The sequence below is a fragment of the Poecilia formosa genome, unplaced genomic scaffold (genome assembly GCF_000485575.1).
Source record: "Poecilia formosa unplaced genomic scaffold, Poecilia_formosa-5.1.2 Scaffold10, whole genome shotgun sequence".
NCBI classification, from domain to species: Eukaryota; Metazoa; Chordata; class Actinopteri; order Cyprinodontiformes; family Poeciliidae; genus Poecilia; species Poecilia formosa.
Genome location: NW_006799949.1, coordinates 477,086 through 500,698, shown reverse-complemented (window position 1 = coordinate 500,698; position 23,613 = coordinate 477,086). Strand labels below are relative to the sequence as shown.

Genomic DNA, 23,613 nt, shown 5'->3' with positions numbered 1-23,613 from the left:
TAAGTGAGAGAATCTCTAAAGGACAAGACAATATTCCACAAGGGACGTGAACTTCTGCCCTGGGAGAAATATGGCAAGAACTTTAAGCTAATAAACAACTCTGACAGGGGCAGCAGTGACCACCGACATGCTCCCCTGACAGAGTGACAGACAAACGGACTGATCTATTTTTTTCCTTTCAAAATGTGAGATTCAGAGAAGTTAATATTTACAATATTTTTTATCTGAACAAAAAAATGTCAGCATTTTATCTCAATTCTTACATTGGTTTGGAAAATAGTAAAATCACATTTCTGATTTTTCAAGACAGTTTGGGAATTCTTGATTAATTCTATTTTATTATTTGTTAAATTGCTCTTGAATCCTATATAAAAAGAAACTTTTTGGCAACTGAACTTTTCATAAGGTATGGATGCCAACAGCCTTTTGTCAAAAATATTAGCTATTCTTCACAAGCAAGTAAAAATTAGGTACTTAAATCAAGAAAGGATCTGGAAATAGTCCGAGCAGTGGATTGCCTAAACATTTGCCAAAGATTTTCCATTTTTAAATGATTTAGATTCTCTTCAGCACAAAATCACAACCACATGGATCAAATAAAAAAAAAAAACATGCATCTAAATGCAGTCAGTTTCTCCCTTGCCAAATTGTTGCTATCTGGTCAACAAAGTAATAAGACTTCAGGTAAAACACTCAGGATTAAGTTCTCTCCTGGCTGTCCTGAGACACTGTGTGATTTCTTTGTTGAAATTTTTGTTGCTACAAACAGAAAATTACTTTTGCTTGGACATGTTGGCTGACGAGACCGTTGCAGTGAAATGAAGCAACACTGAGAAAGAAAGGATGGTGGTTTGACTCCATCATACTGAGTGATGGGTTGAAGACACATGCTGTATCCTGCAGTTTGTCAGTCACCACACACACAGAGAGCAGAGGTGGATCACCGGTGTAGATTTAAAGCAGAACTGAGCTCCTGGTCGCAGACGCCAGAATGGTGCACATCCATCATGCTGCTGATTCTTTTGGGTTAGTGAGTGATGAGCCCCAGTCAGCCGGTCGGACACCGAGTCTCAACTTCTGTTTCAGCCACAGGGTGAGAGACAAGGACGTGATGTACAAGGCCAACGGGAGACACTCTGGCATCATGAATGTGTCAAAGTGTTAAGAGAGAAAGGAGACACCAGAGGATGCTGCTGCGCTAAAAGTATTTACAGACTGTTCCCTCCAGCACTGTAACTGAAAGAAGATTAAAAGCCCCAAAATAATCTGAACTAACAGATTTTACTTCAAACAAAAAGCAAGAAAGTAACAATTATTTCTACTGCCACTAAAAAAGTCCATATTTTGATTATTATATTTTGAATATTACCTGTAAAGTCTATCTACAGTTATATTTATTTTCTTAAGACAGACTTAAGCAAAAATCTAAAATTAATAGTAGCTACGTTACCAGCTTCCACATTTTTAATGTCTCCTAGCTGTTATGCTCTTAATAGAGTTACACTAGTAATACCATATTAATTGTTATTTAGCTGAACCATCTGCCTGCCGGCTATTATCCCCATTGTTGCAAATTCGCCACAATCTGCTCCTGGTCTCATTCAATACAGCCATAATGATATGTCTACCGCATTAACATAAGTTAATTCTTATGCCGTCTAATGCCTAATTTGTCTCATTGGCAAGCTATACATTTCAGGTAATAAGAGGATAAACAAGCAATCTGCACTTTACTACTGTTGTAAGACAGTGTTGAGTTAACTGGAGCTATAAGTGATGCTAATAACATTTCTGTACCACAAGTGTCCACGTTTTCATGACCATATCAAAATAGTCAAATTTGTCTTTCCAATAACCAAGTGAAAATTGTAGAGGGGCTTTTTGGCCAGCTGACCAGCAGCAAGCAGTAGCATGAGCAGCGCTGAAAATGAGATGCAGTCACACCTTCAATAGTGAGGGGTTCTGAACAAATCCGAACTATCTCAGGAAGCCCACTATGAATGTTGAGGGACCATTAGCGGGGGTTCTACCTCTAGTTCAAACCATGTGTGAACTAAGAATATGTGGCCTCCATGTGTTAATGTAAAGGTTTGCATGTCAAATAGTTCAAAACGTGTAGATTTCCAGATGATCAAGGTCAATGAGACTGATATTTGACCTCGGAGTCTGGGTGTAATGAAAAGAACTAGCTTGAATAACTAAAGAACTGATGGTTCACTTTGGCCCTTAGCCTTGATCAGATCTATGAGAGGAGGTCAGGCTCCTGACATTACCGAGGTGAAAAGTGAGGGTTCACAGGTTAAAGATCAATAGGTACAAAAGGTGGGGAAGACTCTGGTCGGCCAGGGTGCTAATTTGGTAAGGGTGTTAAGGTCAAAGTACTTTCACTCCCCCCCACCCCCCACCCCTCGATTCTGTGGAAGAGCAGTAAGTAGAAGGGCCCAAGAATAAACAGGATACTTTTAGACTTTTTCTTACCAACTAATTTTCTCTCCAGGAATTTACTTGTTTCTCTTCACCAACTTTAGCTGTAATAGTAAGCCTTTATGGCATTAACTCTGGGTTGTTACCTTGTATGTCTACATATGTGTCCTTAGCACTTTTTGCCCTTCTCTTGTGTAGCATCCTCACCCATTCATGGCCCCCTCTTTTCACAGTGGCACTCTGGGTGCAGCTGCCAGGGCCTAATTGGTCCCTTTGGGCCCAGAGGGAGCTGGCAGCGGTCCGCTAAAGTGCTGATCACAACCAAGAGGAGTGGGCATCTGCTAGGAAGAAACACTACTGCTGAACCGCTGGCATGAATATCCAACGCACACACACGTACATAGCCATGTACACAGTGAAAGGTCTTTCAAAGTCACAGCAGGCTACAGTATAGCACGACTGGATGTAGCACAGATATGTAAAAGAATAAATAAATAAACCTTATGATGCCTAACAGAAAATTACAGCGAGATTCATAGATGTTTTTCTTCTCATAATATTTTAAAGCTACATGAATCACCACATAAGGTCATAAAAAGGGTGACCTTATAAGAATCTACTACAACTGTCACAATTTCTAATGACTGTTCTGTGTTTTATTTTTCTGGTCAGTGTTGGCAAGGTACTTTCTTAAAAATGACTAAAAACTTTTGAAACAGATAAGATCCAACACACAGTTTTCCTTCATCTATATAATCCATTTTTATCTTTACTATCCTTCAATTGATGACTGTTCTTCCTGATGTTTAACCAGTAATCTATTAACTCAGTTTGTCTGAAAAACACTGAACACTGCAAAGCAGGATTGCATTACATAAATGTCCACTTTTCTCAAAAACAATATAAGAAATGCAAGATATTATGTGGTTGACATTTTTATTGAATCTTGCTCATCAATCATGATGCTCATTCACTTTTAATACATGCCATGTACGAGTATCTGCATTTACATTTAGTAACTTGGTCTTTTTGTTCTTCATTGGTCTCTAGGCAGCGTTTTATTTCAGTTGTTACATGTCCGAGGAGGATTGTTAACAAGGTGAAACAAACAGAAACACCTGCTGTGTCTACACTATATTTTGTCCGATGGCTCACAGCCTAACAAACAATTTGATTTTCTTGTATTCCCATGTTTAAACACTAAGTTTAATTTTCTTTCTCTAAATTGGAGTTTACATTATTAATGACGGCCGTTTGGATAATGAGTCCAGCATTACCGCCATCGAACAAGATGATCAATAATATCTGCTTGTGTCTCTGCAGAGACAGAGTGAAGTATTTAACAACTAAGCACCCCCCCCCAATGACACGACACAAACTACCCACACACACACACAACTACCCACACACACACACACACATCACAGGTCCACGCACACACAGACATAGGAGAACTGTGGACAGGAGACAAATTAACCACTTTCAAGAGAGCAAATCACAAAGGAGCAAAGGACAATAAATGGTCAATGATCAATACTGCCTGCTTCAGGAGAGAGCCCACACAATATCAACATTTAACACAAGTACGTGGGAAAACACACAAACGTGTATCCCACATAAAGTGTGAGGTTTTTTTCTGTGATGGAGTAGGTCTTTACTGATGATACGCTGAACATTGAAAGATATGTGACATTCTTCTCCCAATTCTTCTGTTTTTAAACTCCTTTTTAACACTGAAGCTACAATGACAGGAGACAAAGTAGCCATTTCCCCCAGAGCAACTCACCACCAACAGCAGAAAATGAACTACCCCAGATCAATAATGCACTCACTCATAGAGTCGCTGCTGTCTTCTCCAAGGCTGCACAGTTAAACAAGGCCCAAAACATATAACAGGTTTCGCCTCAGTTATAAAATGAGGATGCATCTGTTTGGTTTAACTATCATTTAAAACTCTAATTCGACTTTTACTTTCACCCACAGAGTGATGTGATTGATTAAGTTTATCAATCACTTCACATGGTTAGGATTACTTAAGAAGTAAACCTAATTGCTGTCTTTAGCCATCAATATAAGTGTTGAATACAGGACTCCTGTCAAAGCAATAAAGAAATTACCAACCACATATGGGTTTTTTAATATCCTCATTACTACTGTTCTTAATTTTAGATTTTTAATTTTAGATTTTTAAGCCATCTCAAGCCTCCAAGAGACTTTGTTTTCATTGGTAAGTTGAACAGAACAACACTAGTTAGAAGGTTTCATTAGAATGGATGGTTGGGACCACAGTATCTCGGGTAGCTGAGGTAGATAAAAACATCTCCAGCAGAGAAAAATGAAGAAAACTCCATCGAGACATGTTATGGATCTGGAAATTGTTGGGATGTTATGGTCTGGGACAATACCAGGCCACATCATAGTCTGCAAAGGGGCGGACAAATTTGGCTTACTCTTATTATTGTTCCAACTATTGAGGGAACAGACCTCGATAGTTGGGGCAATAACTATCGAGGTCTGTCTCTCTGGCGTTGGAATTTGGCTGTTCAAACTTGGAACAACCAACATCCTTAGTCACATTTTTCTTCCTGAAAAAGTTTCACAATCCTTACCATCATCTTAGCTGACAGATTTTTTGTTGGTGTAATGATTCCTGTTAATAAGCTTAGTGCAACAGATAATAAAGGTCTGTAAGCTCTCTTTAATAACAATAATAATCCATTTTATTTATAAATTCCTTTATGTCTCCAATTGAAATCTCAAAGGGTTCATTTACACGCTGATGATGGCAAGTTAGTGGATTTAACTTCATGTTGATTTCCCTATTGTGAGCTGAACAAGTATTTCTCACAGAAATGGACATTTAATGTGTTTCATATTTTTATGAAAATATGAAGATGAGATAGCCAAAGCTATAGCGAACACCTAAATCATTGTCTCGGACATCTCCCGGTTTAAGCTTGTGGCGTGCGTTTCTCAAAGAAAATGAATTATATTAGCATAATTTTATATTTTACATAAAAAATTTGACTCATAGAATTAGCATGAAATCACATTTAAAATTTTTAATGAGAGATCTAAGACATACTACAACTATTACACACAATTTCATGTGTTGACAAATTATTGTTTTAAAAGTAATAAAGAAAACAAATTAGGCATTGGTTTTCTTCATTACATTAGACTGCCACATTGGATTAAAAAAAAAAAAAGCTCATGCTAAATTAAGATCAGTTTTAATTTCACAAGACAAGCTATTGTTCTACTTGAAGCAAAAGACAAAAGTTCATCACCATAAAGTTGCTGATCCAGCAGAAACAACGCTCAGAGACCCCTCTGCCGCCTCTTTGGCAGAGATCCGAAAGGCAGTTTCTGCTGGTGTATGTGGATATGTACACCGAGTATATGAATCTTGGACCTGGCTGTACATCCTGATCTACTCAGGACCTTAGAACTAACAGCATAGACCAGACCTCCTGACTTTCCTGCAACAGAATCCTCAGCGCTCTTCTTCTGTAACTGACCAGTGCTTCCAATTGAAGTTTTACAAACAGCCAACAGCTAAACTGGAGTTAACAACCTGCCAGGTTGCCAGGTCGGCCTTTGCTCTCCTGTCTGTAACTGTAAAATTTGTTTAAATTTACTCCACTTATGTCATGTGGAATAACATAAAACGAGACACAGTTGTGTCTCTGTGGCTCTTGAATGCACAAACTTCAGTTCCAGATTTAGTTTTTTTGGCACATGCAAGTGTTTAGAGTGAGATTTTATAAGCACACATTGAGATTGATAAATATACACGATGGCTTTAAACAGAACTGACTGATATGTTGCCAAACTGTTCCTAATAAAAACAACTGATGATATCAAATAGCAGGAAGGCAAGTAAAGATATTGTATCTAGTTATGTCTTGTCATAGCCCTTAAAGGAAGAAGGGGGTGCAAGGGAGATTATGCAAAATAAACTTTTTTTGAGCTTTATATCATTCATATCAAAGACATCTGGAGTGTTGCTTTGATTCTTTTATGCATGTTTTAGGAATCTTTTAATCTCCTGTGGCAGCCATTTCAGGGGTTGCTACATACTTGCTTATACAATTTGCCGCATATTTACCAAACCAAGCTTCTGCCCCAGACGTCGACACTTCCCCGCAACTCCTCCAATTACCAATTAGCAAACACCTGGCGGAACTGCGAGTCAGCTGAGTTAACTACTTTTCCGTCCAAAAACCAAGAAAGATTGTACACAGGATAATGCAGGAGCATTGTGATCACCTGCTGAAGGCAGGGTGTCAGAAAGAGTAAGATCTTCTTGAACAGGTTTACCAAAACCAGAGATTGGCTACAGAGTTCTGATCGTCTCTCTATTGTTAAAGAGGATCAGACCCAGGAGGGGGAAAGCCTTGACAACCTCTAGCTAGAAACATTCTCCAGCTCTTTGCTTGGGTTTCCAAGTTGTTCCTGGTAAGAAGGAACATGAACTCACTTCAGTTAGCCTGTGCAAGAGGAGAGTCTTGCACAGGCTCTCCTCTGTTGCAATGAACGACACATGTCAAGACCATCATCCTGGTCATTTTACACTTGGCTGAAAACTGATGAACAGGATGTTCAGTTAGTTAAGTGACCTATTAAGTCATAATAAAAATTTATTTATATCTGAAGTTCCAGAACTATTGAAGCACGATAAACATATCAAATCATTATTTAAAGAGGGAAGACCGCAAAATAGGATGAATATACTCTGCATACTTTTACAGAAGCATTGTTTAAAATTATAATTAGGCAAAAAAGATTATCTTAGTTGAAATATTTCAGTTCTAAGTTGATGTGTAATGCAATGCAGGGTCATCATATCAGAAGATAAAATAAGTCACTGTGGCAATGGTTCAATCTAAATGTCATAAATGCAACAGTGTTGTGTTTAGCTGTTTAAGCAGATCAACATTTTTTTATTGTTCTGGCCCATGGTAGCTGTTAACATGACATCTGCAGCTCTCAGCTCGGCTCTCCATGCCAACCCTGCTGGCGGGAAACTTCAGCATCCAGCGCTGCAAGTGGTAGTAGAGTGGTTATTCTACTACCACAAATGCCACCAGTGCTAATGCCATCTCACTGACAGCCATGTCAGAGAGCAGGAGTAAATCTTAGGAGCAGCATTCAGCAGGGGAGTGAGCTGCTTCTCTGTGCATTCAACAGTCACAAAAAAAGAGCAGTAGACTCAATTACTCTGCTTCTGTTTAGAGTAAATCTAACTAATTAAATAGGCGGAACATTAATTATTCAACCAGAGAAAGGGAAGAACTTCCGACAAGAGGAGCAGGCCCTGAAGGTGCTTGGAAGCGGAATGATTGGAGGGGGATCCTCTGCTCCTATCTGGCTATAAAACAATCTGCACCCAACATGGTTAATCAATAAAGCCTTGCAGGAATTAGCAGCTGCCTTAAAGTGTTTTGACTGACAAACACAAACAATCATCCATTATTAAATAAGTACCACAAACAAATCTAACATGGGCCCTGAAGGAAGGAGCAGACTACTACAGGTTAAATGGAGAGACAAACAAAAAAAAACTTAATTGTACTGATGGAATAGAGAAGAGTAAACCAGATTTATATTTCTCCATTGCCCAATGATTAACGGAAAGGGCAATCACATCTAAAACTCAATCACTTCAATGTTACTGGACTGGAATTTAAAGTGACTTATGTCAGATATCCTTTTAAAAAATCCTACAGGAACCAAAGGAAGAACAAGAACATAATTAATTTCTGGTGCATTGCAAATATTCACACTCTTTTATAGTTACCTGTTTTTTTTTTCACACTTGCAATAAGAAACCTGTGGATTTTGTTAAAATTTCATGTGACAGACCACCAGGTGCTGGGAATGGGTAATTATATTAACGCTTGTCGTTTTCAAGAGATTATATGACAAGAGTTATGATTTATTGTGATAAATTCTAACATAAGACCCCCATTAACTGAAAGACTAAAAATATGGAGTGATGTTTAATGTTTGTTTTGCCCAGGCTATGAGTTTAGGTGGATACACATGTCAATGGTAAATTCGAAGTTGTCAACAATATGTACATAAATGATTATGCTCTTAAAGCTGCAGCATGTAACTTTTATGAAGAATGTTTTTCTTTTTGTTTTTTTTACATATTTGTTCACCACGTCATGCTCCAAAGTGTTTTTGTGTTTGATTTAGTCAAGTGTCCAAACTTACCTGGCTCAAATTAAAATGTAGTAGAATCTACTTATTTATCATTATCTGTTATATTACTGAATATAACATAATTTGTTTTTGGCATAAATCCAGGTCATGGAAAAGCAAATCAAGACAGTTTGGGAAGACATTGATTCATCAGTCAAGACTGGTCAGGTTTGTCTGGCTTAATTACCTGTTGCTTAGGTCTAATATTACTGTCTCTAATGGTTCCAGCTGGAGGACATCTGAAGGAAGGTTATGGTTGGCTTTGGAAGGCAATCAGTCTGCTTGTAAACAAAAAGGTCATACATGTAGAGGCGAGCTGGAGAATCAAATTTAGGAGGTTCAAATGCCAATAAAGGTTGGGGGGGACTACTCAAATACAGAAGTGGCTTCAAAAGACACAAAAACCCAACTTTCCTCAAGAGAAGGAAAACTACATAAACTGATACAACCCCCCACCCTCCAAAAAAAAAAAAAAAAAAAACAAAAAAAACATAACAAGTGGTAACCACTGTTACNAGAAGGAAAACTACATAAACTGATACAACCCCCCCCCCCCCCACACCTCCCCAAAACAAAACAAAAAAAACATAACAAGTGGTAACCACTGTTACTAAGATACTTGGAAGGATGGGACCAGAGCTCTGATAGGAAAGCAGTCAGTGGGGTTCAGGGAATAACTGACCAAGACCGGAATAGCAGTGGTAGGGGACCAAAAGGGGTTCAGATGTCCAGGCCAGCATGACAGAAATGGAAAGTTGGAAAGGCAGGGAAAAGAAAAAGCTCAAGATGATGAAGCATCAGGTTTCTTTGCAGGCTGGGGGCATGACCCACAGCCTGGCTCTGTGGCTTGAGTGGAGAGCCAGGTGGAGACGGAGAGTTATTGGAGGACATGCAACTAAATCAGGGTCACAAAAGAAGTTATGAAATAGTAAGGCTAAGGTGGGTCTGTACCTCATTTATACTTCATTAGCTGAGAGTCTGGACAATCAGCTAAAATAACACATATTGTTGTAGAGTGGCTGTATTGTGACGACATCATCTTATCAGAAAATATGTGATGAAAAGAAACAGAAAAGATCTGCACAATTCTACATGTTACTAATAATTACAACCTTTTTAACATACTGAGCGGTAGAATAGCCAAAGATGCTCCACTGATGTAGTCTGCTGTCAAACAAGAATCGTATCTGAATAAAACTTGAAGCTGTTTAAATTCTGTTGTATTTCGGGGCACTGAAGTGAAATGAAACCCAGTTATGCAACATTACACACACTCCTTGCCCTTTTTGTTCCTGTAAAGTTGTTAACAAGTCATCAGCTGCAAGCTACAGTTAAGACCTGCTACAATTTCAAGGCGCAGTTTCTGGAATAATTTCAATACTTAACATGATCAGGTAACTAGAAGACTCCTGTTAATTTGCCTGGAGGTTGACGCGTTGTTGTTTATAACCAGGAGGTGCTGATCATAGTTTGGTTGTACAGTACCTACACAAGAGTTGGCTCCAACGCATGCAGCGCACGCATTGTTGGCATTAGTTTTGAAATTTTATACAGTTTGTGTATCCTGTTAAAAACTTCACTCATTAGTTTAAAGAGCAATTTTTACGCCTGAATTGTATTGTGACCAAACAGGAACCTCAGTCACACAGCTCAAGATAGCTGGGATGATCCAGTCAGAGAGACTATTATAATAAGTGAGACTGAATTAGATGCATGAAACTTTATAGTGCAGGATTAAATGCATTTACTCTGATGGCTGCATTGCAGTTTTTTTTTATTTATTTTTTTATTAGAATTTGTTACAATTTTAATTCCATTTAGCTTTACTTGTTATTGCAGGCAGATCAGCTGCAACTTGAATATTATAATAAAATGGAGTGTTTATATAATGTGCAAATAACTAACCCAGAGGCACTTTTTAGTTTGTTTCTTCAATTTCTTAAGCACTTTCCTCTCAATTGTAAATATTAATTGAGCAGCTTTTTTCTAGAGGGCTTCCTCAAAAGTATATGAACTTACTGATCTTGAATCACGTTGTTAGTGCTTATAAGCACTTGATGTGTGGAACAAGAATAAAATGCCAGGAGCTCTTTAGACGGTCTTCCCATGTAAACGTCCACCCTTCGCCCCCCCTCCAGATGATTATTATGGAAACACGTCAGCGTGTGAAGACATATGGAGGAGAGCTTGCTCAGATTGGGTTACTGTCACAGGGTCGCAGGGATAGGGGCCGGGCACCGATACCAGCAGGCCCTCTAGCTGACAAAAGGTAGAGATTTATGAAGCAGCAACGAATGGCCTCTGACTTTCCCCTCCCCATTACCAGAACAAACACACACATCTTCATGTAATAAGTACCACCTACACAGAAGTTCTAAATAGTAAATGATTTCATAATCACCATTTATTTTTTGAATTTATAAAACTATTAACCAGTTTCATGTTTTGTGTCTAATCAGTCTGTTTTTGTTTGCAACAGCTGGGGATGGGTGACCTTACCAAAATCTTTGTGTCTGCGCATGTCTGCATTTACTATTAAAATTAAAAGTGTAAAATGAACGAAGCGTACAAACGATCTTGAGGTATTATTATTCTATATAATGTATATAGAATAAGATTCTACCACTAGATTAGCTGTTGTTGAAAAAACAAAAACAAACAAAAATATGACACAGAAATTGCAGTAATGGGCTACATCACAAGGGGAAGAAAGCTCAGAGGTAAAATACAACAGCAAAGTGGATCAAGTTCTTAATTGAACGCTTTCGTTTATTAAATTAAGCACTTAATTAATTAATTAAATAATTAATCGCAGGATGCAGGCAGAAGATGTTCAGTGATGACAATTTTGAGGAATTGTGGATCCGCCAGTCCAGTAATGGGAAGTTCTTGGCAGCTGAGCCATTTACCAATAAGCGACACATGTTGCCTGCCATGTGTTCTCAAATAATTAGAGGCCTCTGCCTGCGTCCTGTTAGGTTTCTGATTTATTCGGACAGCTTGACTCGTGGGCCACTCCTCTGGATACCAAGAAAACATTTACCTCCTTAACTGGGAACGAGTCACTATCATCTCAGGGTCAAGTTTCTGTACTCAATAGTATTGATTACACATTTCAACACATGCCGGCCACCCCCCTCAACACGCATGATCTTTCCCCTCTTGAAGACACATAAGATGATCGGGGAGTTCAGTCAAGAAAAAAAAAACACAGATTAAATGGTGAAATAAAAACTATGAATGCCAAACGACAGATGTTTTTTGAGAAAATTATTCAAGTTAAGAACTTCCCCCCAGTGCAACAGAGTTGGTGCACAGTGGAAGAACAGCGTGTTGAGCTCAAATGAGTCAAATTTTAATTATGGCCAGCTGACAGTTTGATAGCCGCTCAGAGGAGGCGGAGAGACCTCAGACACAGTTGAGAAGGTGCAGTGTTCGGCTCACTGGCATGCATGGCCCCTTGAGTCTTGAGAGGTTAATCAAAATGCCAAATGTTACAGTGCACCACCGCAGAGAGCTATACTAAGCCCATCCAGCACAACACATCATCTTACATGAGAAACAGAATCATTCATGCAACATAAGAGCCTCCAGGATTAATGCATGCAGAAGTTCGTGCTCCATTACGCATCCACAGTAATGTGTGAAAGTTCAAAATGTAAAGAAACCAAAAAAAAAAAAAAAAAAATTGCATATTGTTATGACATTCATCTCTGTTAAGACCCTAAATTAAGAAGTTGCTAATTTTAAGGTTTCTCTGCCCTTGGACATGGTTCTCATGTTACATCAATATTGCCTCGGTTCTGAGAGTGCTTTCAGAAAAGAAACCAAAAAAAAAAAAAAANGCAATGTTACCAAACTGAATATGTGGTTTGTCGCGTGTGTGGGGGCGCACATGTCATGGGGAGCATGTGCGAGAGAGACAAATGGTGACAGACACAAAGAGAAAGGAAGTGGGCGACGGCCGTGGCCAGAAAGAGAAGGCAGACCTCCACCTGTTTGACACAGAGAGCCTGAGAAAGTGAGCAGGAATGAGCAGAATGTGTACGAGTGTTTTCGACCAACCGATAATACGACCAGGAATGGCATTTAGAGAACCCCATGCCAAAAAACAGCTGATGGAACCATCATTCACACAAATGATCAAAATTAATCGACTTATGCAGGTCTGATACAATACAGCGTTGCTTTAAGCATGCACACAGCAACTGGAGTCGTGTGCAACTGGTTCAACAGAGCTGTATTAGTCCTCTGTAGGCTGGCTCAGTCTGTGTGTGAGAATGTGCACGGACATGCACGGGAGTGTAAATGTGGGACAGTGAGTCAGTGAAACCAGACTACAGGACAAGTGGTCGCAGTGTGAAGGAAAAGTGGGAGAAACTGGATCAAGTGTGAACCAGAGAGTGATGCAAATAAACAAGCAAAAATAAACAAATGGCTGCTGAGCCAAGACAAAGTCAAAAAAGGAAACAGTGAGGAGTTGCACAAGTCACAGACTTAGAACACACTGGCTGCAAGGATTTTTTTTTAAATAATCAGTCAGCAGGGACATGTAATAGCTGCTGCTGTACAAACTCCTTTAATCCCTTCTTGTTCAAGCTACTCCTTTATAAAGTTTGTGAAACAGGTATGAGAAAACAGAAGTGACATTAAGGAAGGTGGAAGGTGGGATACACACATGTTCATATTATGTTTAAAATAAAAGTGCAATCATAAGGTTTGTAGAGGCCTATTCAGATTCTTTGACAAAGGAGAATTTTTTTTTTATAGATGTAGAAGATTAGAACAGAAAATAAACAAATTGCAAGATGATACCCATTTATGCATCAGAACATAAATTGATCTGATTATGCATAAAAGTATGCATGCAATGGGGAAAATCAAGATTTTGCCCCTTTGAATTTCAGTGCACATATAAACTATTTTTCAGACAGCTTCAACATCAAATCAAGTTTTATCAAGATTGATGGGAATAAAATTTGAAGTCTTCAACTTTATGTCACAATAAAAAAAGAAACCTTGAAGTAGCTGCTATAAACATCCTGACACATCATCTCGGTACACATATAAATATATGCAATTTCTACATGGGACATCCTGGTTATATCACCTTACGACAGAAAAAACAACACCAACAAAAATCTACTGATTGATCACATGCAGAGTTTGAGATAAACTTGTTCATCATGGAGTTTTAAAGCACAACAAGGCAACACAATGTGGCTGCAGATATCACCCCAACATGTCTGCATGTATCTGACATACAGCAGAATGCATGGATACATCACAGAGGAAAGTGGAAAATGTCAAAGAGATGGGCTTCCTTGCAAAGCAAAGCAAAGCAGCTCTCATGATTTATGAGAAAAATAAATGGGATCGCTGCAGGCACGGCAACAGGATCCGTGAAGGAAAGAGAGGCGGTGGTGAGGAGCGAAGATTCTTTTGTGGTGGTAATCGGCTCCATGGTGTCATGTTGGAGCGGGCAGCGTGTTCATAAGCTAAAGCTGAAAGCGTCACAGAGTCAGCCAAACACAAACATCTGAAAAGGATGTCTTCTAGATGCCTCTCTTTGGAGGTTTTCCAAACTTCCAAAAAAAAAAAAAAACCTTTAAAGTGCTATTGGTGAAAGATGTCTGAGGGTGTCTTCCACGCCTGTAGTTTGCTCACTGTGTTTTGAATTACATTAAAAGTATCTTATTTGCAGAAAAATTATCTGAGAAGTCTAACAAATAATTTTGAGAAGATATCTTGAAAATTGCAAAGGGTATTAATGCTAAAAAAGAAACGCAACTATTGCTCCCACAATGCAACACATACCTGAAGCGTGCACGTGGTAGCTGTATCAGATCGATGTTAGATCATAATTCACACCTTAAACAAACAGTTAAGGAGTTAATTTGGAAGCGTACCGAGACAGTTTGAAGGAGGTGCATGGCTGTTTTGGTCAGCACTCATCCAGTTGCGCACACCAAGAAGACTAATCCTGCTGATGAGCTGATCGCCTTTCAACAATACAACATCCGGCTGTAAAAGCCAGGCACAGCATCTTTTAAAGGCATTCACATCCTTGAATTTTTTCAAATTTTCTCTACCTGCTTTACAGATCGAGAGTCTGAAATGTTTGCTCAGCCCAACGCACTCCGCACATACTCCTATAAACTCTGACTAGCTATTGCTGAAGAAAAGCACTCCAATAACATGATGCTTCCACTGTCATGTTTTATGGTGGAGATGGTGTGATCAATGTGTAAGTTGCCCACACATAGTTTTCTGCATGGGCTTCAGTGTTGGTCGACTCTCAGTTGACCAGAGCACCATCTTCCACATGTTTGCTGTGTCCCGTTTTGCTTGAGGTAAACTCCAAAGAAGACTTCCTCTGACGTTCTTTCAACAATGGATTTCTTCTTGCGACTCTTCCACTCAGACCAGATTTATGGGTTGCACAACTAATAACTGTCCAGAAATATAAATCTGAAAGCCTGATTAGCTTTTATGTCGTAAAAAAGGTGGCAATGTGAAAAGTGATATTCAGAAGTAGGCTTAAGGGTTATTATCAGCACAGCAAAGACAGCAACAGTGAGTAGAGAGACGTGCTGTGTGACGGAAAGAGTTCAGATAGAGAGCTAAAACGCTCCAGAAAGCTGTCACACGGGGCCTGAAGCCGCACGGCTCAGCACTCTTCTTCACCGTCTTCTGTCCATTCCTGACATTTATCTGCTTTATTTGATTATCTGGGCCCCATGGATGCCTCTGGGTACATGGTACCACAGACACACACACATATACACACACACGCACACACACCTCGATTCATTACGGTCCCAACTGCTTTCTTGGGTTTATGCCCTCTTTAAATTAAACCAGAGATAACCAAGCACCTCAGAACGCCACCTCCCCCGTTAACGTGGCCAAGAAGGCTCAAACTAGTCATTGAGGAGGAAATTAAGAAACATTGTTTGTGAGTGTATTATCATGCATGTGTGAGTGGTCATAAGGTTGTTTTTTAACGGGCTCATCTATAGGGACTCTGCTTCCCATCATTAGTAATTCAATTTGCTCTTTATTAGCGGCTCTTATCAGAGGTGCAGACGGCTACGCGCAGCTTCCCTCGCTCCATCTTCCTTTTCACTCAACCCTGCTCCACCTTTCCTTCTTTCGAGTCTTAACACCCATCTTTAATTAGAGATGCACATGTCCCCGCTGCATGCCATTTAGGTTGTTTGTAAGGCATAAAAAAAAAGCAGGCAGAAAAAATTAAGGGTGAGAGACGGAAAACAGGAGGAGTCTGAAAGAATCCAGGCAGCGTTAAGAGAGTCAGGCTGATCGACAGAGAGCCGTGAGGAGGAATAAAGCCTAATGTTAATAGTGATGGCTTTTCTAATGTCTTCTGACTTCACTGAGAATTGGAGATTACACCAAGATGGGCATGAGGCGTGCAGGGTGCGCGCAGAACGACCAGAGGGTTGGAGGGGCCAACGGAGGGAGAGACCGAGGGAGGAGGAGGGGGGGGCTGTAAAAACAATGATTGCTTTCCATCAGGTTAGGCCTATATTCTACAGTTCGTTAAAACAATCCAATTTGCAAAAGGATAATTATGCATTAGCTCCTTTTTATCTGCTGAAGGGAGAGTGGTGCCAGGGCTTGATAGCGGCGGCGCCGCTCGCCTCCACCTCTGCAAATTACCCGCTATCGGCACTTGTTCGCCATCACGGCTGAATTGGGCAATCAATTAACACCCCTCCCCCCCACACTCCACCCCCTGCTCCTCTTACACGCTGTCTGTAAGCCTCTTCTGTGACAGCAGGCCCTGCAAAGCCTTCACAAGCAGCATGTGGATGCGATTTGCTGCCCTCTACTGGAGTAGACTCAAAATATGGTTCTCAAAACATAGTGTATTTATCCTAAAGAATACTATAAAAGAACAAAAAGCAAAAAATACCAAAAAAAAACATAAAAGAAAGAAAGTGACATGTAGGGAAACAATCAAAAAAAGGAGAAGGGTTGATGGACATTAATATCTGTAACACATATTAATCTTTAGAAAATATTTGAATTCTCACTAGTCACAACACTACAGGTTGAACCCATTATCCATGTTCTGCTTTATCTTTGTAAAATAATCTAAAGGATTACATAATTCCTAAAATCTACTGAGAATACAGCTGTTGAAAGACTTCATATTAAAGCCACGAAAGTGTTGTCTTCTTTGACCACTGAATCACAAGGTGAACCGCACTAAAAGTAAATAAAAAAACATTCAAAACACACATACGGCTCATTTATTAGACAAAAAGCCAAAATAAAACAGGAATGATTGGTCATATTCAATGGTCGCCTTAGTTACTCCAATCAGAGGACATCAAAGCACCAAGGAGTCAATCCTTTCTGCACCAAATCAGCCCTAAAACATGATGCTATCACCCCCATATGTCACATTTTGTTAGGCTGGTGTCCTCAGGCTCATAAATGTCCCTGTTTTTCCTCCAAATGTCATTATGACCAAACAGTTCCACTTCAGTTTCATCAGAAGACAGAACATGAGTCCAAAATGAAGGTCTTTGTTTCTGTGTGCGCGTTCAACCTGAAATCTGGCTTTTTCATGTTTTTATTTTTTTGTAGTAGTGACTTCCTGCATCCTGAGTGGCCTTTCAGTTCATGTTGGTACAGAACACATTTCACTGTGGATAAGGACACTGTCTTACCAGCTTTAGCCAGCATGTAGTTAAATGTCTCCATTTAACTAAAATTAGTCAGCATTTAGTATCAGACGTTACTAAATGCATGAAATCATCATCTGGGCTTCCCCTCGTTGTTTAAAAAGACAGTATAAATCACTGTGTATGTAAACTTCTGATTTTCAAGACAAAATAAATAAACCTCTTACATATTACTTATATCATTTTTTGTGATATTTAACAAAAATAAATAATTCTGAACATTCTAAAGGGCCTAAAACAAAATAAGTTTGGTCTGATTTAAGTTCCGTCAGCGAGAAACAAAAAAAAATGTGTCTTTTTATTTGGTTTATGTAAAAATGGTGGGACTTCAAAATTTATTGAATCTCTATTGTAATTTCAATATGCACAGATACTGAGATCGCAAAGCACTCCAAAGGACATAGCCTTTACTTTAGCTCTACCTTGGAAATTGCAAGTGAAATCTAAATCTATTACCATTAAATTGTTGCCATGTATGGGCTTTAATTATGCTTCCAAATAGTTTGTCCCATTTTCATCAAAATTCTCTGCACTACGAAGGCAGAAAATGGCATAATGTTCTAATCCACACCTGGATAACCAACTTAAACTACAGGAGAAAGTGTTTAACACTGAACAAAACCGTTATGTGGAACCAAGCACGGAGCAGGTATGAGGAACACAGACGTGACAAACTGCTGTGCTAGAAAACAACATCAGCCACAGTCCCTAACCAAAACATTTGGAAGGAAATTAATGGTGCACCTCTCAGCATGTGCACAACACTAAAATTAAAACAGAAATCAGTCAAATGACAGTCGTGTTTGACTGAAAAATGAATAAGACTTTTACAATACACTGTAGCATAATTGTGTCAGCTGGAGGAAGACAAATGAGCCACAAAATCCTAGTTGGCAGGACTGAACCACCAGTAAAAGCAGAGAGTCTGTGGGAATTATTGATTGATTCAAAGCATTTCTTGGATTTTTCGCAGCTCTATCCTGAGCAGACCCGGTGCTGTCAGAAGTGGTTCGACAAATAAACTTAAACACCATCTTATACTAATTGTCACCAATCGCATGCAGAACACAGAAGCAAGTAAAAGTCTCTTCTTATTTATATGACAGAAAATTAGGACCACTGTAAATAAAAATAAAAAATAGACATAGGAGGAATAAATAACTGTCAAAAAACTAAACTTTTTCTTTATAATTTCATGTATTTTCAAGGAAAATTTTTTTAGATATTCTCTCAGAAAGTCATAAACTTGTGAGAAAGAATATACAATTCTATATAATTAAAGGAATGCATTTATGATATTAAATTTAGGGAATTCTCGGACATTGCAAAGTCAGGAATTTGTTTTGACATTATAGTTCTGATACAGGAAAAGAGCCAGGATGTAGCACTTACACTTTGGAAAACATCCAGATGTGCATCTCCTAAATTTACCAGAGGACTTCTGTCGCTTTTTGTCACAGATGTCTGAGTTTATAATTTCAGAAAACTTCTGAGCTTTTCCTCTTACAAATTTCTAATTTTATCATAACAGAAAAAAATCATAGTTTTACTATCAGAAATATAAAGCGTTAATCATCACAAAATTATGTAAATGTATTACTTTTTCTTGTTAATTTACAAAATTCTTAGTTTTTTGGCAGTAATATATCTCACTGACGGCAGTCATTTATTTTTCTTTTGTCTGCATTGGCCCTAATAATCTGTTACAACAGACCACATTTTAAAACCTTTAGAAAACAAGTGGAAGAAAAAAAAAATGCAGATTTAGAAATGTAAAATAATTGCTAGACATTAGTTAGTAGTTCTAAAGCCACTTTACCCAGCAGAAAAGGACAACTAAACTATGAAAACCCAACACACTCTGACCAATGTCCATGAATTATTTTGCAGATAACTGCTCAATATCTACAAATCAATTCATCCTTGAAGCACTGATGTGTGTTTCTTACTTGCTTTTGACGAGGTCGGGGAGAGACGCCTCAACTTGTGTCTGCCAAAGCAGACCAGTTCCCTGGAAGGCGTCCTCCGAACTCCAGCAGGACTCCTGGTGAAGGAGTACATTCGACTACGCAGGGGAAACTTTCCTGTAGCCGGACTGCTCGCCTTCTCTGACGCAGCGACACTGAGGATAGAGTAAGAAAGCAGAACAGAGAACAAAGCTTTAAGGTGAAGAAGAGAACAAAGAAAGAACAGAACTGGTGAACATAAAGAGCAGCAAAATAATACAAGTATGCCTTAGTAACACAGAATGACAGACATATTTCATTTGTTTATTTCTGCACATTTTTAAAATTATGTTTTCAAATAAGGGGGGAAAAAATCAAATATCAGCTTCATGGAAAATTTGAACATTACATAAAACAGATTACATGGCATTTTGTACGGAAATGTCTTTTGCTGAGGTTTTCAGGAAGACTGATAGCAGCCTTCAGCTCATCTGCATAGTTGGCTCTGGTGTCTCTCATCTTCCTCTTTTTAACACTCTGGATTCTCTGTGAGGTTTAGGTCAGACGTGTTTGCTGTCCAATCATGCGCGGTGATAAAATGGACACCATCAGGTACGGATACTTTTGTCAGTGTGTGCAGGTGCCAAGCCTTATTGAAAAGGAAATCTGCATCTGCATAAAGCTTGTCAGCATGTTATCGCTTTTAATGGTGTTATATGAGATTATATTTCTGAAAACTTAATATTTCAGCAGCTCAAAGCCACGCCATCTATATGATTACAAATAAATTCTTACGTCACTATCTATAAAATATATTAGTTTCACTATTTAAATTGTAATACTGATATGCATTTATTTTCTTCTTCATTGAGATGCACCTATAAAACTCTTTGCTGCCACCTTCTGGTAAAAAAAAAATGCAAAAAGCTTAACTGGTAAAAATCAGATCAGTAATGATAACTGGGTGAATCAGTGTGTGTAAATGTACCTGCTGCCAGACTTCCTGATAATTTTCATTCTGCTGCGGAGCTTGAACCCAGCAGGGGAGGAAGAGCGAAGGTACGCCCTCTGAGGGACAGTTGGAGAAGGATGTCCCGTTTTCAGCCCTTTGTTGCTTTTCTCTGCTGTCCAGTGGAAGGCGGATCTACGACGAGCCACTGGTGTCGTTCCTGTCACCGACCCGGCTGCAGTCTGACCTCCGGCCTTCCAACGGTAACGACTCATGTGTGTTGAGCTGGCAGAAGAAGCTGTGATTCCCCTCTTCGGCTTTCCAGAGGGTGTAGAGGCTGGTTTGAGTTTCTTGGCAACATCTCTCTGAGGATTAATCAGGGCTTTGGGAGACAAAGGCTTGCGCTGGTTCTTAGTTTGGACTCCTGAGGAAGAAACCCATCTGTACTTTGAAGTCTTGGGGGCGACGGTGACAGGACTGAGCTTTCGAGGAAACTTCCTGGGAGGCGTTTTCTTACTTGATCCACCTGATAACGGACTCCCAGCAGTTGCTGCAGCTTTGAGGACAGATGTCTGAGAGGCTGTGACTCTGCTCATCGATACGGAAACAGAGCCGGCTGCTTTGGGCTCCAAGCTCACAGTCTGACTCTTCACCCAGGTGAACTTGGATTTTTTTAGAAATGGTGCATTAACCTGGCCATGAAGGGTCTCTGGTGAATGTTTTGATTCTTTGGAAAGAGAAGGTAAGGTTGGAGAATTAGTAGTCTTGCAAGTTTCTGGGCCAGTTTTCTTGTTCAGGGAAAGTTTGTTCTGTATTTGAATCTTGCTCTGAGAACTTGTTAACCTGTTGGCATTAACAGAAGCGGGAGCTTTGAATGACGCTTCAGTTTTCTCTGCTGGCAGAATGACGAGCCTGTTTTCAGCCTTTTGCGCATCTGGCTGGATATTGGTGCTACCTGAACTTGAACCGTGCCGTTCAGAAAGTGTGTTAAATCGTTCTGCTGTTGCTCCACTCACTCCAGTTTTCCTGACTGTAATTCCCGCTTTCTTCTGCGTAAGATTCCCTGACAAAGAAGTAGCAGCCTGGGAGTTAGGTTCACGCCCTGTGCTGCTGATTGCTGAAAAGGTGCTGCTAGTTCCATACTGGGAGGTAGCTGGATGAAGGGAAGTGGAGGGAACGGCTGAGGGTACTGGTACTGTCGACTGTGGGAAGTTGTTCCTCAGAGAGTATGTCTTCCTCCAACTTCCACGGCTCTGAGGAGCATACGGCCTCCCTGTGGCGATGTGAGGATGGACAGCAGACGTGCTGAAACCTCTGGCTGTTGTTGAAACCTCAGGCTGCCTCCGCTCTGCTGCAGCAACCGGTGCATCTCCATGGACGCTCTTATGCTTATTGATAAGATCTGAGGATTTAAAAAATTGTTCTGATTTAGTTATAAAATTCATTAGATGCTTAAAATAAAAAAAATAAAATAAAATAAAAAACACACAATAACAGAGGAAAATAACTGACACAAACAGCCTTTTTGACGACAAAGCTAAAATCTTGGATGGTAAAGTAACAAACAAGATACAGAAACAGGTCCTCCAACTTCAAAAATCTGTATATTTGGTTGAAATATAAAGTTCTCCAAATTTCAATATGGGTTTGGAAACAGTTAATGGAGCCATCCATGAGTGATAGAACTGGAGTGCAAATGTGTTTGGCGACAAGAACATTTGTGAAGGAGTCGTTATTTTGCCAACATACAGTCATTGTAAAAACAAAGCACACCTTCTTTCTATTCCACGGTTTACCATATCGGCATCATAGAAGTGATCTGGTCTTTATCAAGTTAGATATTTTTAATCTAACATGAAATATATTTTTTTTTTAAATTAGTAATGTTGGATTTGTTATTTTTGTCCTGTTGATGAGTCAGTGCTGTTTGAGCCTGAGCTCTCACAGTTGGCCTCATATTTGATTCTAGATTACTTTTGCATAGCAAGTTTGTAGGTGATTCAGTGACAGCAAAACTAGTCCAGGTCATCACGCTAATAACACTGGATTTGATAGTTTAAATCAAGGTGAAGATGAACATGGTGGTCTCTCCCATCAAAAGGAAATTGCTCAAGAACTATTTTGTGTATTCAGAAGAAACGTTGTAAACCTAAGTCATTATTTTATCTTCTTTAATGAAAGAAAAAGCTTTCTTTTTCATCCCTTTTAAACAAGTTTTACTTGTTTTTTTATAGTCTTATGACGTTTAACATTTAACTTACTGAGACCAGTTGACTCTCAGGGAGTTGGCTGGGATATTCCAGTCCACCATGCCACTAAATGTTCCATCCGATCTCTGTACTCAACTTCCTGACATACCAGAAAACTGCTGTCATTTCAGCACTTTTGCAGCTGCAAAAGCAATAACGAATCAAAACCCCTGCTCGTACACAGGTGGTCACATTGATTATGATTATTCCAGTACATTTGACTTTTAATCACATCTGAGCAGGAAGTATTAATTTGGCTTTTAGTTTTGTTTTTTGTTGTAGAAAAATAACAGAGGAACCTGCTTTGATTTAAACAATGTTAGAACCTTCGAAGGCGCCATTTTTTTTTATTATGTCCTGATGTCAAACCGTAATATTGAAAGAAGATGTAATTTCTACCAGTTGGTTTTAATGTTAACGTCTGCTTAAAATTCCATCATTCTCCAGAAGAAAATGTCCTGCTTGTTTCATCAACACATCAAATCAACTTAGAAGTATTTAAAAAGACGTTTACCTTAACAATTTACGTTAATTGAATGTATTTTTTTTTTCCTGCACTTGATTTCAGTGACGTTAAAGTTCTAAAGCTTAACACAAACATGAAGCTAACGGTTAACGTTTGCCTCTAAATTATCCGAAAGAAAGGTTTTCAACCCTACACACGGCTGACTTAGGAAAATACACAAGAGCAAAAAGGTTTTCTCCCTCGCTGGTATAACACAGAATAGCTGACATTGATAAAAACAGAAAAACACCTTGTAGAAGTTCAATCTGCCTCTTCAGCGCTTCTCTTTCCTCCATGTTTACGTCCGATGCGCCTCAACGTCAGATCCTTACAGATGACGTACATTGTCTTTGCCAATCAGAGTCCAAAGTCTACTGAGCTTTTTTGCTCTCATTTTTGACTTGCAGGCGTCATTGTCGTTTTTGGGGAAAAGGGGCTGAGGCAGAAATGTTATTTTAAAAAAACCTAGGTAATTTCCATGAAGTAGGTTCTTTTGCAAAAATGCTTGTTCTTGTTTTCAAACTTTATATTTCTCTCTACAGTTCCAAACATCTGTCAAAATCATAAATGTGCAAACATTTAAATTATTAAAAAGAAATTATATTTGATA

The 23,613-nt window shown here is 39.1% G+C and overlaps 1 protein-coding gene across 1 annotated transcript in view; it reads right to left on the bottom strand.

Moving 5' to 3' along the window:
- zc3h3 (zinc finger CCCH-type containing 3) overlaps positions 1 to 23,361 on the bottom strand; it is a 62,261-nt gene extending 38,900 nt beyond the window's left edge. Inside the window, exons 1-3 of the mRNA XM_007541008.2 lie at positions 23,254 to 23,361; positions 20,289 to 21,651; positions 19,304 to 19,476 (exon numbers count right to left, since the gene is read on the bottom strand). Coding sequence (XP_007541070.1) covers positions 19,304 to 19,476; positions 20,289 to 21,651; positions 23,254 to 23,299 — 1,582 coding nt within the window. The 5' untranslated portion in view covers positions 23,300 to 23,361. The remainder of the gene's footprint in view (positions 1 to 19,303; positions 19,477 to 20,288; positions 21,652 to 23,253) is intronic.
- Between the last annotated feature and the right edge of the window lie 252 nt (positions 23,362 to 23,613).